This window comes from Crassostrea angulata, chromosome 3, assembly GCF_025612915.1.
Source record: "Crassostrea angulata isolate pt1a10 chromosome 3, ASM2561291v2, whole genome shotgun sequence".
Lineage (NCBI taxonomy): Eukaryota > Metazoa > Mollusca > Bivalvia > Ostreida > Ostreidae > Magallana > Magallana angulata.
The window spans coordinates 45,859,051-45,872,510 of record NC_069113.1 but is presented as its reverse complement, the minus strand read 5'-3'; the positions used below and the strand labels follow the sequence as shown (position 1 = coordinate 45,872,510).

General features: G+C 35.2%; 1 protein-coding gene across 4 annotated transcripts in view; it reads right to left on the bottom strand.

Annotated features, from left to right (window-relative positions):
• The window catches only part of LOC128177663 (insulin-like peptide receptor), a 49,650-nt gene that overhangs the window by 21,373 nt on the left and 14,817 nt on the right, over positions 1-13,460 (bottom strand). For all 4 annotated transcript variants that reach the window (XM_052844461.1, XM_052844462.1, XM_052844463.1 and 1 more), the window contains exons 3-7: positions 4,946-5,130; positions 2,111-2,285; positions 1,759-1,857; positions 762-909; positions 374-585 (exon numbers count right to left, since the gene is read on the bottom strand). In XM_052844461.1, the coding sequence (XP_052700421.1) occupies positions 374-585; positions 762-909; positions 1,759-1,857; positions 2,111-2,285; positions 4,946-5,130 (819 nt within the window). The remainder of the gene's footprint in view (positions 1-373; positions 586-761; positions 910-1,758; positions 1,858-2,110; positions 2,286-4,945; positions 5,131-13,460) is intronic.

Below are 13,460 nucleotides of genomic sequence, written 5' to 3'. Positions count from 1 at the left end.
ACATTAAAAAAATGTTATATATATTTTACAACCAAAAATATCTAACTCAACTTACCCATAATGCTAAATCTCAAATTGATACTTTTGATCAAATTTATTTTCATCAAGTGCCAATACAAACAATATACTTCAGATTCAGTTGTTTGATACATTCACATTAATTTAACATCTTTGGGAAATTTTAGTCATTTAGAAAAAAAGAACTATCTATAGGTAGTTGTAGCACCTGACAAAGAAATATAGTACTGTGCATCTTCATTGACCCTAGTCAAAACACCCACAATTACTATAAACTTATTTGAACATCAAATTCTTCAGAGTTTATGCAATCCATACTTTTTTTGCAGAGCAAATGAATGAGGTAATTTCTTACATGGCATTTGGTCTCCATTTGAACTATCAGAAATATCATTCTTGCTCTTGTTATCCATCTTAACCTTGCTCTCAAAACTTTTGATCTTGTTGTAACAGAGTTTGCGATTGTAGTGGAAGAACATGTTGCCATTCAAAATTTCCAGGTTGTTCTGGACGTTTTCTGGGAACAGTTCCTGTAGGTTCATGTTGTCATGGACAAGTAGAGAGAAACTGAGAAAAAAAACCATGTTCAGACTTACAAATACATAACAGCCTTAATATATAGCCATTTTATACGAAGAGGGTTATAAACATATACATATATTGAAAACTAAATCATAATTCACAATGCTTCAAAAATGTATTTTAAAAAAATGTGAACAAATAAACAGCCAGAGTGGACTCACTTATTTGAGTTGCTGTTTTTGCCGTGGATTTTGCGCAGATTTTTGAAGAAGCCCAGAGATAGGAGAGTGTTGGAGTGATGAATCCAGATATATCCTTGAACTTCCTCAATTTGACCAAGGTTTCTTTCTAACTCCTGGGCCACATTGCCTACAAACACAACAAATGATGATCATTGCAGGCATTATTCTAAACTATGTACATGTACTGTCAAAACTAACAGGCAGCAATGACTACATCAAAGTACTGAGAGTACTGAAAGGCACACATGAATGTATGTGCTACAAAATAGTTGAAGAATATTCAAGTGATGCTCTACTAAAAATCACTGCAAAACCAAACACAGATAACAAACAAACTGCACTATGCTTTGCTTTCATATAATCTTTGTGAAATTATGTTTTTTATGATACACCTTGCTTTTCCCCATATGACACTATTATTAAATATAAAACAAACTACAGAATACTTTCTCTCTGTGAAATTAATTGTGTATGTTCTGCTTGCAAAGTATGCTATGGGTAATCCTTAATTCACTCCACTGAACTTAATACATGGTTGTGGATACAAGACTGAAGGGCAACAGCTGCTATGTACTTCTGTATATAATAATGAAACTCAACGCTCCACTAACATTAATAATTTATATGCTTTATGATTTAGAACATTTTTGTGAAATAAGAACCTGAACTACTAGATTTATCTGAATATATAGATTAGGCGAGGTTAACAGTGTGAGGCCTTTTTTGCCCTGTCGCCTACATCTGTGTCAAACTCTCATAACCTGGTATGTTAAAACAGCTCTTTCCGGATACATGAAACAAAAATGTTATTCCATTCGTACCTGAACCGTAATGTTTTCTAAATAAATACCGATTTATTTTTAGTGACATCTGATCAGTATCTTTCCTTTAATCCTGGGATTCAAACACATTCAGCGAAAGGGCACTGACTCATGATCTGTCGACAATTAGCCAACTAGATAGAGTTTGTACTTACTTCCTCTAGTAATTCTGATTTCCAGATGATTGACAATGATGGTACAGCCAAACATGTCTTGTGACTGGGCAGCAGTTTCAAGCTTCTTTCCATTGCAACCTGCATCAAAATATTTTTTTCATTTTTTAGAACATGAAACCTTATAACCTTTTTCTCATATACATCTGAATATTTCAATAGATAAAAAAACAAAATTTACCACTGTTTTATCAATTTCATCAATAACTTTTCAGTAAGTGTAGTATAGGTAATTTTAAGAGATAATAATCATTCCAGCAAATTCTGGAATCTTCTCTGAAGCCATGGAAGATGAACATGATGCTGGCAATATGAAACGCTCGGATCAACTTACTTTTTGGACACTTGTCTGCACACTTGTTACAGGTACGTCCGTCCGCGGACTCGAGGTACCCTGCAAGACATTTGTCCACGCAGTCCCCAGGGAGCCCCGTCTGGTTGTTCTTGACCAGTTTGTAATGGATGACATCTGTGCACTCATACTCTAGAAGACATCTTCTTCTTCGCAGCTGTTTCAAATGAAAAAAGAATTTGTAAATAGGTGTGCCATTTTTATTCAAATTAATTTCCGATCTACAAAGTTTGAGAAATGGTTAGCGGGTACAGAGTTCACCATGATCCAGGAACCACGACCACGTGCAGAAAGCGCTATAACAATGTCAAATTTACAGACCTTTTCTAAGTACACAAAGTATTACTTGGAACATTATGGCTATTACAATTGGACAGATATATCATTTCCCCCGTAAGAAATAACCAATTTTTCATAACATATACAAAAAATGAAGGGTAAAAAAATAATTTCCAATTTTTAGGTTCGTCAGTTTTTTGTTACCTCGGGTGACACCCAAGCTATAGAGAGTTATTACGCCATTATTAGTAGACGACAGGATGAAATGCCATTCACCTCTTCCTTATGCAAAAAAAAGGCAGTTTCCCACATTTTCCCCTTAATTCATTGAAAACTCTTGGTGATTATGAGTCAGTGCACGGTTTTTGTGGAAATTAGGTTCGATTGCTTTGTCAGCTGATGGCAGTCTAGCTAGTGCAAGTTTTCCATCAAACCCTTTCTTTGTGAATAGATTCTAGAATATATTTGCCCACCGATAATTCAAAGCAATTAACTCTTTATTATTTTTGCAAATTAGAATTTTTTTTCCAAAATATCAAAAACACTGTTAATACGGGGTATAATCTTATTGCACTATGTATACCCACACATGCTGTAACAACGCCTGAAGAGAGTTCTACTTAAACTACTAAATGGGTGGCATATTAGTGGAAAATTCAGTTTATGTCCTCCATATTGAAAACACAAACCAATGTTAAGCAATGAAATCCGTCTCTAATGATTCTCACATTGTCACTTGGGAAAGTACCTCTCGATTCCTGGTTTATCTGCGATCAAACTTCTTAACCACTTGTTAGAAAGACGCAAAAGACAAATGTTCGTCTTGTGCCACTTTACAGCATATTTTGGTTAATTTCTATTTTTAAATTGAAATGCACTTTATCTTGTCGTTATTCTACCTCCCCTTTTGAAATAAAAATTCAGTCAAATGATTAAATTCTACAATACCTGATTATTTATGCAATATGATTTTCATGCCTGATGAATATCTTTTTTTTTAAAACAAATAATCAAATTTGTTTTCAAGGAACAGATCATGTAAGAGCAGAATAGTACGTCTTCCTATCGAATTATTCAACTTTTCGGCTGATTATCTCGGTTACTCAAAACAAAGAACAGAAGAGATCTGCGTGATGAATAGCATTCGTTGATGTATTACAAAAATGTGGGTAGGTTTTTTTCTTCCTCAAGGTAATTATACTGTGAGATATATCACTATGTTATTCACTTTTAATATATACAGAGCCAATACACAAATGATTGAGAGATATGACCCAAGACAACCTTTCCACTGCAAATCTCCCCCGCTAAAGTCTACGGGGACCACACTCAAAAATGTGTCTGCTATATATTTCAGATGCTGATGGATTTCCTTAGCAAAGTTCCAGTGTTTTCCAGGATAAGGCATTTGCTAAGATAAAATTGCCCTTGAACTATCTGCACTCAGCTCTAACTCTGCCGCATTCACAAATCAGGTTAATATAAATAAGACACAGCATTTGCTGCCTGCAGATGCACTCTTTCATGTGATGTTTAGTGTACCTCCAGTTCAGGACATTTTCCACCTACAGCATAACTGCATACTTTGTACACCACTCAGAGAGGGAGAGAGAGAGATGAAATAACAAGAATCCTCATTGTACTTGTTGGTACAATTACATTTAACCTACTAGCAGGTGCATCTTCCATTTAAAAAGACCCATATAACAGTGACCCTTTGATAATTTGCTAGACAACGTTTATTCATAAGACCAATCTCTCTCCCATAGTTTATAACACTGAAAACATGTCTGCACATCCATCATTTTTGTCATTTGCTGACAATTGTGGATATTTCAAATCCTGTGCTGTTTCAAGTAGAGTAAGGGGGATTCAAATTCTGTTTTGCTATGTGAGTGATTTCTCAATGCTGTAGTAAGCCACATTATCCCCATTAGGATTTGAACCAGAAACCATTAAAGTGACAGCCTATCCTTATATGTCTATCAAGCAGTGCACAGTAAATCATCTTGTAGTTGTAACATGCTACACAGACCACAATACTTTTGCACATTAAAGAAATATGCAAAAAGACAGCCAATAAAACAAAACCTGCATAAAATCACAATAAAACAAAGGCCTGACTATGTCATTAAATGAATCAAAGTTCAAAAGCTTTGGAGACACTGAAGTCATGATAGACCTTTGCAACTAAACATTTGTAATTGTGTAGCCATACATCTGTTCACACCCCCACACCTCCCTAACACATAACTCACTGCTGGTATTCAAACACTCCCTCCCACTCCTTCATTCCAAGCACCTGCCCCATCCTCTCCCCATCCACCTTTCTCCATACAGTAGAACTCATTTAACACATACATGAATATATCAAAGTCACTAATACAATGAAGATTTGTTAAGTTCCACCCTAAAGTCCTATCCTTGTAAAATTTTACCAAAAAAAAACCAAAGTAAGATATAACAAATAATGGATGTATCAAAGTTAATCCACTGGTCCTTAAAATTTTTGCTCTAAGCAATTTTTACTGCACTTACTGTATAGGTTCCTGGTAAACACTGCTTCTGGCAGATGGCCTGGTTGTTGATCATGCTGACGACGTTTTTGCAGACTTTACAGTCGCGGTCTGTCTCCCCAGTACAGCCTCCGATACAGTTGGGGTGGCAGCATTTACCATTGTCACATACCCCACTCTGACAGGGACGGTTCAGGCCTTCACATGCTGTAACGATACAAAATTCAAACTTAAAATCTGGAAAATCAATTCCTTTCAATTTTTTTAAAGCATAATTAAATGCATATAAAAGGATTCCCAGTAGAAAAAAAAAACAAACAACTATTCTGAATGAGGCTGCAGCAAAAATTAAAATCAAACTTTATCAAGGAAATTAACTTTGGGTAAGCTCTTCTTTGCACATAAAAGAAGTTTTACAGCAATAAAAAAAAGACTTCTCTGACAGACAAGTTTTTACAGTGATATGTCACAATAGGTGGTGAACAAGGCTGGCCTCCATTACACACTGTATGACCTCAATTTGCTTCCATTCTTGATGACAAACAAGATACGGAGGGATAGTCTTGAACTGACAGCTTGGATTCCAAGTGTATGTTCAAGACACGTGAGATGCATTCATCATTATCATTTATTAATGACAATGATTTAAAAATAATTTAATTTAATTTATAATGATCATCAGTTGTTTATTTTTTCAAGACATTCGTGAGCATTTATTCTTTCCAAGTGACAAAGTTGAAATAGACAACCCATGAACACAAATTAAATCAATTTTCTATTAATTTAAAAAAATATACTTGAATATTTGACTGAACCTGTTAAATTGGCAGCAACTCTAAATCTTACAAGCCAAAAATTACTGATAAGTAATTATAATGTAGCCAACAAGAGAAGGCATCAGAGTTTTTATGGGTACACTTGCTGGATCCTTAAATAGGTTGATGGTCCAATTTTCAACAAAATTCACCTTAAAATTGTAATCATTACAATTTACCAGCTGAAATTCTTTCTAGGCCAAATTGAAGTCCAATATAAAATACCAATCAACGAGACACATGATAATAAATATATATCCGGACATCCATATTTAACAAGCATGATTTTTATTGGCACATGCACTGGTATTATGCGACTAACATAATTGCAGGAACTGAAAAAATAATCATCCATAGCAGTTCCATATAAAATGGGGTCACACAATTTGGTTAAATGATTCAGATGGCAATTTTTTTGCAGGACAAGACAATTATGCCAATTAGCAACAGAAATAGATCACTATATACGATCCTTATTCTATTGGAACATCCAGACTTCTTGTTAATAATCATATTCATGTACCGATAGGTCCTTATAATTCGGATCTGTGCACAGACCTGGAGCCTGGAGCGGTCAAATCTGGATCAATGAGATGCCACTTGCACAAACAGTTGCACTAACTGGAACCACTTACCCCAGCCCTAACCTATTTTTTTATAACCTTTCTTTGTGTATTCTGGGGGCATAAATTCAATTAATTTCTGCATGGTGTTTAGCTTTTCTTTCCGAGAAATGTCAACTTAACAGTGTCAAAACCACATCTATGTTATGAAATTATTGCTTGATATGTTAGGGTGGAATATATTTATTCATTTTTTGGAATAATTGGTACAAGGCCTATAAAATGAAAATTAAAGCATACCAATCAAAAATCTGAAATACCCTAAATAGTACCGTTTTGTTCAGTTGTGATAGAACATAATGTGTAAACAGTTCTAGACATCTAAAAATAGCTGGTCTTGTAACTTTTTCCCTTAAAATTATTGAATTTTAAACACTGTAGTTTCATCATAAATATTTGTAGGCATCATGTTTCTTAGGTTGAGTAAAAATCAGCTTTTTGGCTTCTTAAATTGTTTGACAATGGTCCTGTCAATAATATTTGCTCTCAGATATTTTACTTTGATGAACTTTTCTAGCATTAAATCAACAACAAAATCATTGAATATCAAATCATCTTTTTTCTTTTTTTAATTTATTTTTAAATATATAATCAACATGTCTAAAATTTTTCAACATTCTCTGTCACCTTGAACTTTATTCCAGCTATAAAGTTTAATGTCTGCTCATGTGATCCATTGAGGGCAAGTTCTTAAAAATGATCTTGTTGTTGTTTTAAAAAATGACTCGAACTTCAATCTTTGACGATCAACTGACCTCGTTATCTTTCCAACCCATCTCCCCCTCCCTCTTTTTGTTCATTATCAATGTATATTTCTTTATGATACATGTTGATCAGTATGAATATGCATGTTCATGACAGAGAAACGCTCTCCTTGGACTGATGTAAACTAGATAAGTTTAATGTGCACTTTTATCCAAATCTGATGCTGAATTTTGTGCACCATTTGATTATCACATGCACTTCTGAAAAGCATTGATTGTATTTATTTGATTTATACAGCAATTAATGCTCATAATGTGAGACAGTAAAGAGAAATATTTAGCTCGACCAGTGATCATATACGGCTGCAATCCATAAAAGACTTAAAAGTGCACCAGTGTGTTTAAAATCAGCTCTTTTGATAACAAATTCCATGTAAATAAGGATCAAAGATACATGTATATGCATGTACTCTCTTCACAAACTTGTTAACACAATAAAAAGGGCCTTACAAATTAATATTCTGTATCAGTTTCTTCACTTCTAACGAATATAGTGCCTTTTAAATTCTTTTCCTATTAAATAAGTTTTATATAAACTTTACGAAACAAAAAATATCTCATGAAATTCATGTTACATAAGTTCTAAATGTTGAATCCGCAAATCATCTAATCGTTGCTGCAAAATTTGCATACCAGAATTATCTAACAGATATAAACGAAAAACAATTCGGCCATTGAAACAACCAACTTGCATTGATGGGAGGGGCAAAAAAAACGGTGTGTCTTGCTAGCAGTCTAGGGCTGTAGCTTGCAGGGTTATAAAGAGTTATAAAGAGAACGGCTGATTAATTTCACACATTTGCCGTCTGCTAAGTTTACCAGTCACAGTTCCCAGTAGTCACCACTTGTTGACATGACACCTATCTCCGCCTGATAACGGCCTTCTGTCATGTTAATATCTACATACCAATTAGACGAGATAAACAAGGAAATAACTCGCTGTTTATATCATACTATGGACAAGGCTGCCTTCTCAATGCTTCCACAAAACTAATCACTCTGCTCCTGTACCCTACACCCAAACAGATTTGAGCCCCTTTGCCACCACAGAAAGAGATGGTTTAGTAATTAATAAATAAAGTATGTCTTTGGAATGCGTCTCTGCTTTTTTCTCTGCTATGAAAAATGTGGGATATTAATTTTGTTTACACAGAATACTCTCATAAAATCACAATACAGCCCTGGGCTATGGCTGACCATAATTTTTTATTTTCCTTTATGACCAAGGGAGGGAACTCCTTCCATTGTTTTTACTTTTTCTGGGCTTCATATTCATTTCAACATGTCAAATATTTTGCGTTGTTTTGCAGGACTCCCAAATTCGATGCAGATTACATAATCAGGCTTTGACTACAGAATTAGAATGTTGACAGGTTGATTTTACTAATTTGGATTGCATCATAGATAACCTTATGAGGCCATTAAATTTCAAACAGATTTATAAATATATTACCATCATAATATGATATGTTTATTAAATATATCCTGTGAACTAGTAAAAGTACACAGAAACAAACATTTAACTTGAAAAGTGCAAGTACAACACAAAGGTAACTGAATACGCAACCAGTATTCTTCACAGTAGACCAAACATTTCGTATTATGATCGAATGATATTCCTACATTCCTCTCTCAATATATTGTGTTAATGGGGAATACCATCTGTGACAGCTGAGGACACTTTATTCAAGAAAATAAGGCAGTAACACAATCAAGTTTCCACCCTAGTCAAAATAATTTATAAATCAGGCCCCCTTCCCTTTTCTGTTCTAGGCATTTAATCTGCTTTCCCAACTCTTTTGATATTATCTACAAATTGGAACAGCTGATCATGTTGGCAATGCATGTACTGATCTGCCAGGTTCCAGGATTATTTAGGCTTCAAAACCATCCTGAACCGATTCTACAAGCATTGTTACATGCAAATTGTTCCACAACACAGATAAACATGCTTTTACCATAAAATATTCTAAACATATTCACTTGGCCTTCAGCTGTTTCCTGGTACTAAAAAAACCCAGACATTAGTTAGCTTAAATAGTAGTTTGAATAATTCATCTGTAATTTTTCATATTAAAGAGTTTTTCACTCTCCGGTGTGTTGAATATGCAGAGAGAACAGCACCGCTTGCTTCAGACAAGTTAATTCATCGATTCAATTCGCCCATGAATTGGCAAAACTTTGCAAATGCACTAAATGTCCTCTCGCTTCTCAAAACTGACACAAGCTCTATGTTATTCAAAAACAAGTTGTTATCGTGCAGTTTGTACCCCTCTTCTGTGCTAGTGAAAGAGGTATTCAGACAATCTATTTAAAGCCAAATAAATTGCCAAAAAACATGCCACCGTGACCTAAGTTGGCCAAAATGAAGACAACTTCACTTGCAACCTTGAAAGACAACCCACAGAGTGTTGGGCAAAATTCCATGCTGACAAAGTTTACCTTTTTCACTTGGCTTGTTTGATCATGCTTTTTATTTTTACCCTGCGTTTTGAATCAACATGCATTTAAGACCACCACAAGCCATCCACTAGTCCTAAAATTACTTCTGACTTCTTTAAGAAAAAGCTAGATTCAAGCTATAGATTCAAATTACCAAATTCCACTATTCTCTTAATTAAGAACTGTACATTTGTACTAAATCAAATCCCTGCCCCTTTATGTTTGAAGTCCTTTTCAAACATAAATATATTTATTAGTATATATTAAAAAAAAACACCTTTACTACAAACAAGCTTTATATTTTCTAAAATTTGCTTTATAAATAATCTATGTAAATTTGTGTCTGTAAATTAAGTCTAGTGCAAGATTTAAAAAATCATGAAGCACGCTTCAAAAATATCACAATAATAAAAAAAAACCCTTTTTCTGAAACCAATAAAAGGATCATTTTTTAAAAAAGACCTATTATCATTATCATAATTTTAGAAATCAGACAATTGTATGAAGACGCTTTGACAAGGAAAAGAATGATGTCAGCCAAATATGTAACCTATTCAATAGTTCCATCTTTCAATTATTATCTTGAATTTCAATTTTTATTAACTTTATAGTAAGACGCCCTCTTGACCTTCCAAAGAACCATGGGCAAGGTGTGAAAAATGGCTGGGCCATATGGATGGGTGCCAGCTGGTCTACATCTGTACTGGCGGATTAGGTTTGGTCATAACTAAAATTTACTCCAACAAATCTCTTGTAAGACTGTAAGCAACATACAAGGCCACTTGAATTAAAAGATCAATCTTTAATCAAGTGCCACTATGTATTTACAACAACAAAATATTGTCACAGCTTGTGGTGAAAAGGTCTCACTTTAAGGGAAAATACATACTTTTTGTAAAGCAAGTTGTTCTCTTTTTCAAACTCTACCGATATTTTTCTCCTTTAATGTGTTTAATAAGAATTCTCTGATAATTTTCAAGCTATTTTTCACCCCAATTTTAAGTGGCAGATAATTAAATCGAAAGATGCAAATTTAAAAAATTTAATAACTAAAGTCTTCACAATTCATAATACCGAGAATTTGCCTGGATTTTGCGTCTTGATTGCAGGCAAAGTAAATCCCCAGAATGAAATTGAATCCAAAGTTCGTATGAATTAAACCTTGAAAAACTTACCTACATACCAAAGAACTCAGATTATGACACAACCACCATAAAAAGCCTTATGTAACAAGAGGCCCATGGGCCACATCGCTCACCTGAGGAACAATAGGTATGATAAAGTCAGCTACATGGAGTCATAAAACAAACAATCTGGACAATGTACAATAATACATGTAGATCCTGTATAAATAAAATCCATTTTCCCCCTTGGAACTCGGATAGCCCTGATTGCTGCCAATATTTACAAGAGCAGACTTTAATCACCGCTCCTGCACATATATAGGGACTCAAAGTTACGCAGGCAGGGATGACCGCACACCTACGCAACTCAACAGGTACCAACGTTTATGCAAGCAGGGATGATCGCACACTTGCACCAACAGCTCAACCTAACGCAAGCAGGGAGTGCCGCACACTTGCGCTAGAAAGGCCTGAACACCAGCATGGATGACCATACATTAGTGCTCCGCCGCTACCACCATCAATACAAGCAGATATGACAGCACACTTGTATTAATGCGATACAGTGCAGGAATGACCCAAACTTTGTATCGAAGGTAAGAAAACACTTAGATTAGATAGAGCAAGGATGTTCACACCATCAATCTATCCATACCTGTTCAAGTTTAACCCCAAACAGTCGCTCATCGAAGTGCAATAGACACTGTCCCTATATATATGCCAACCTAAAATAATTCATAGTATCTAAAAATTGGAAATCAAAAATAAACAAAATAATCTGGCCTTACCCAAAACTTCTTATGCAGAACAACTTATATACATTGAATATTTATTATTGTATAAAAATAATCATCACAATAATTGGTTAACAGTGGATGCATTAATTAAAATAATCAAGAATCAATAAATCAAGGGCAATAACTCAATACAGTAATACAAAAAGATTCTAATGAAAAAATAGCTGCCTGCTTCAATTCTATAGTCATATCACATGTTGAGTATTGCAGTTCTCAAAAAGATCCTTTACAATTGTTTATATATGGGATATTTAGCTACATCAAACTCTGAACCTTCTTGTGAGGCCGAAGAATTGTCCTGGAGCCAAAGTTTTAACAATGATAAAGAATCATCTTGCTGATTAGTTTCTGAGAAGAAGATTTTTAAAGATTTACTTTATATATTCCTATGTAAAACTTTAACACCCCCCCCCCATGTGGCCTCACACTACCCCCAGGGATCATGATTTTCACAACTTTAAATCTACACTACCTGAGGATACTTCCACACAAGTTTCAACTTTTCTGGCTGATTAGTTTCTGAGAAGAAGATTTTTAAAGATTTACTCTATATATTCCTATGTAAAACTTCGACCCCCCCATTGTGCCCCACCCTACCCCCAGGGATCATGATTTTCACAACTTTGAATCTACACTACCTGAGGATGCTTCAACAACAGTTTCACCTTTCCTGGCCTATTAGTTTCTGAGAAGAAGATTTTCAAAGATTTACTCTATATATATTTATATGTAAAATTTTAACACCCCCCCCCCAATGTGGCCTCACCCTACCCCCTGGTATCATGATTTTCACAACTTTGAATCTACACTACCTTAGGATGCTTCCACACAAGTTTCAGCTTTCCTGGCTGTTTAGTTTCTGAGCAGATGATTTTTAAAGATTTACTCTATATATTCCTATGTAAAACTTCGACCCCCCCCCCCCCATTGTGGCCCCACCCTACCCTGGGGGTCATGAATTTCACAACTTTGAATCTACACTACCTTAGGATGCTTCCACACAAGTTTCAGCTTTCCTGGCTGTTTAGTTTCTGAGAAGAAGATTTTTAAAGATTTACTCTATATATTCCTACATAAAACTTCGACCCCCCATTGTGGCCCCACCCTACCCCTGGGGGTCATGAATTTCACAACTTTGAATCTACACTACCTGAGGATGCTTCCACACAAGTTTCAGCTTTCCTGGCTGTTTAGTTTCAGAGAAGAAGATTCTTAAAGATTTACTCTATATATACCTATGTAAAACTTCGACCCCCCATTGTGGCCCCACCCTACCCCCGGGGGTCATGAATTTCACAACTTTGAATCTACACTACCTGAGGATGCTTCCACACAAGTTTCAGCTTTCCTGGCTTTCTGGTTCTTGAGAAGAAGATTTTTGAAAATTTCTCGAAATTTTTCATTAATTTCTAATTATCTCCCCTTGAAAACGGGTATGGCCCTTAATTTTCACAACTTTGAATCCCCTTTGCCTAAGGATAATTTGTGCCAAGTTTGGTTGAAATTGGCCAAGTAGTTCTTGAGAAGATGTTGAAAATGTGAAAAGTTTACGGACGGACGGACGGACAGACGGACAGACGGACAGACGGACAGACAGACGACAGACAAAATGTGATCAGAATAGCTCACTTGAGCTTTCAGCTCAGGTGAGCTAAAAACTGAAATAAAACATATTTATTTGAACAGAAGACTGTAAGACAATGGAGATTTCCAACATTTTGTACCCTTCTAGTCAGGTTGAATCTCGAAAACTGGCATCATCCAATCATCTTCCCTTCCTCCCTTCTCCTAAGAGCCTAAAAATTCTTTGATCCTCTCCCTGATTTATAACTATATCAATGTTCTAATTATACCTCGTCTTTAATGGTCAATTGTAACAGCTGCACCCCTGCTAAAAACACTGTTTTGGCAAAACTAAAAATCAATATCCAGCTGCCTCTATTACAAAACAGTCTTATAATCTGATCAACTT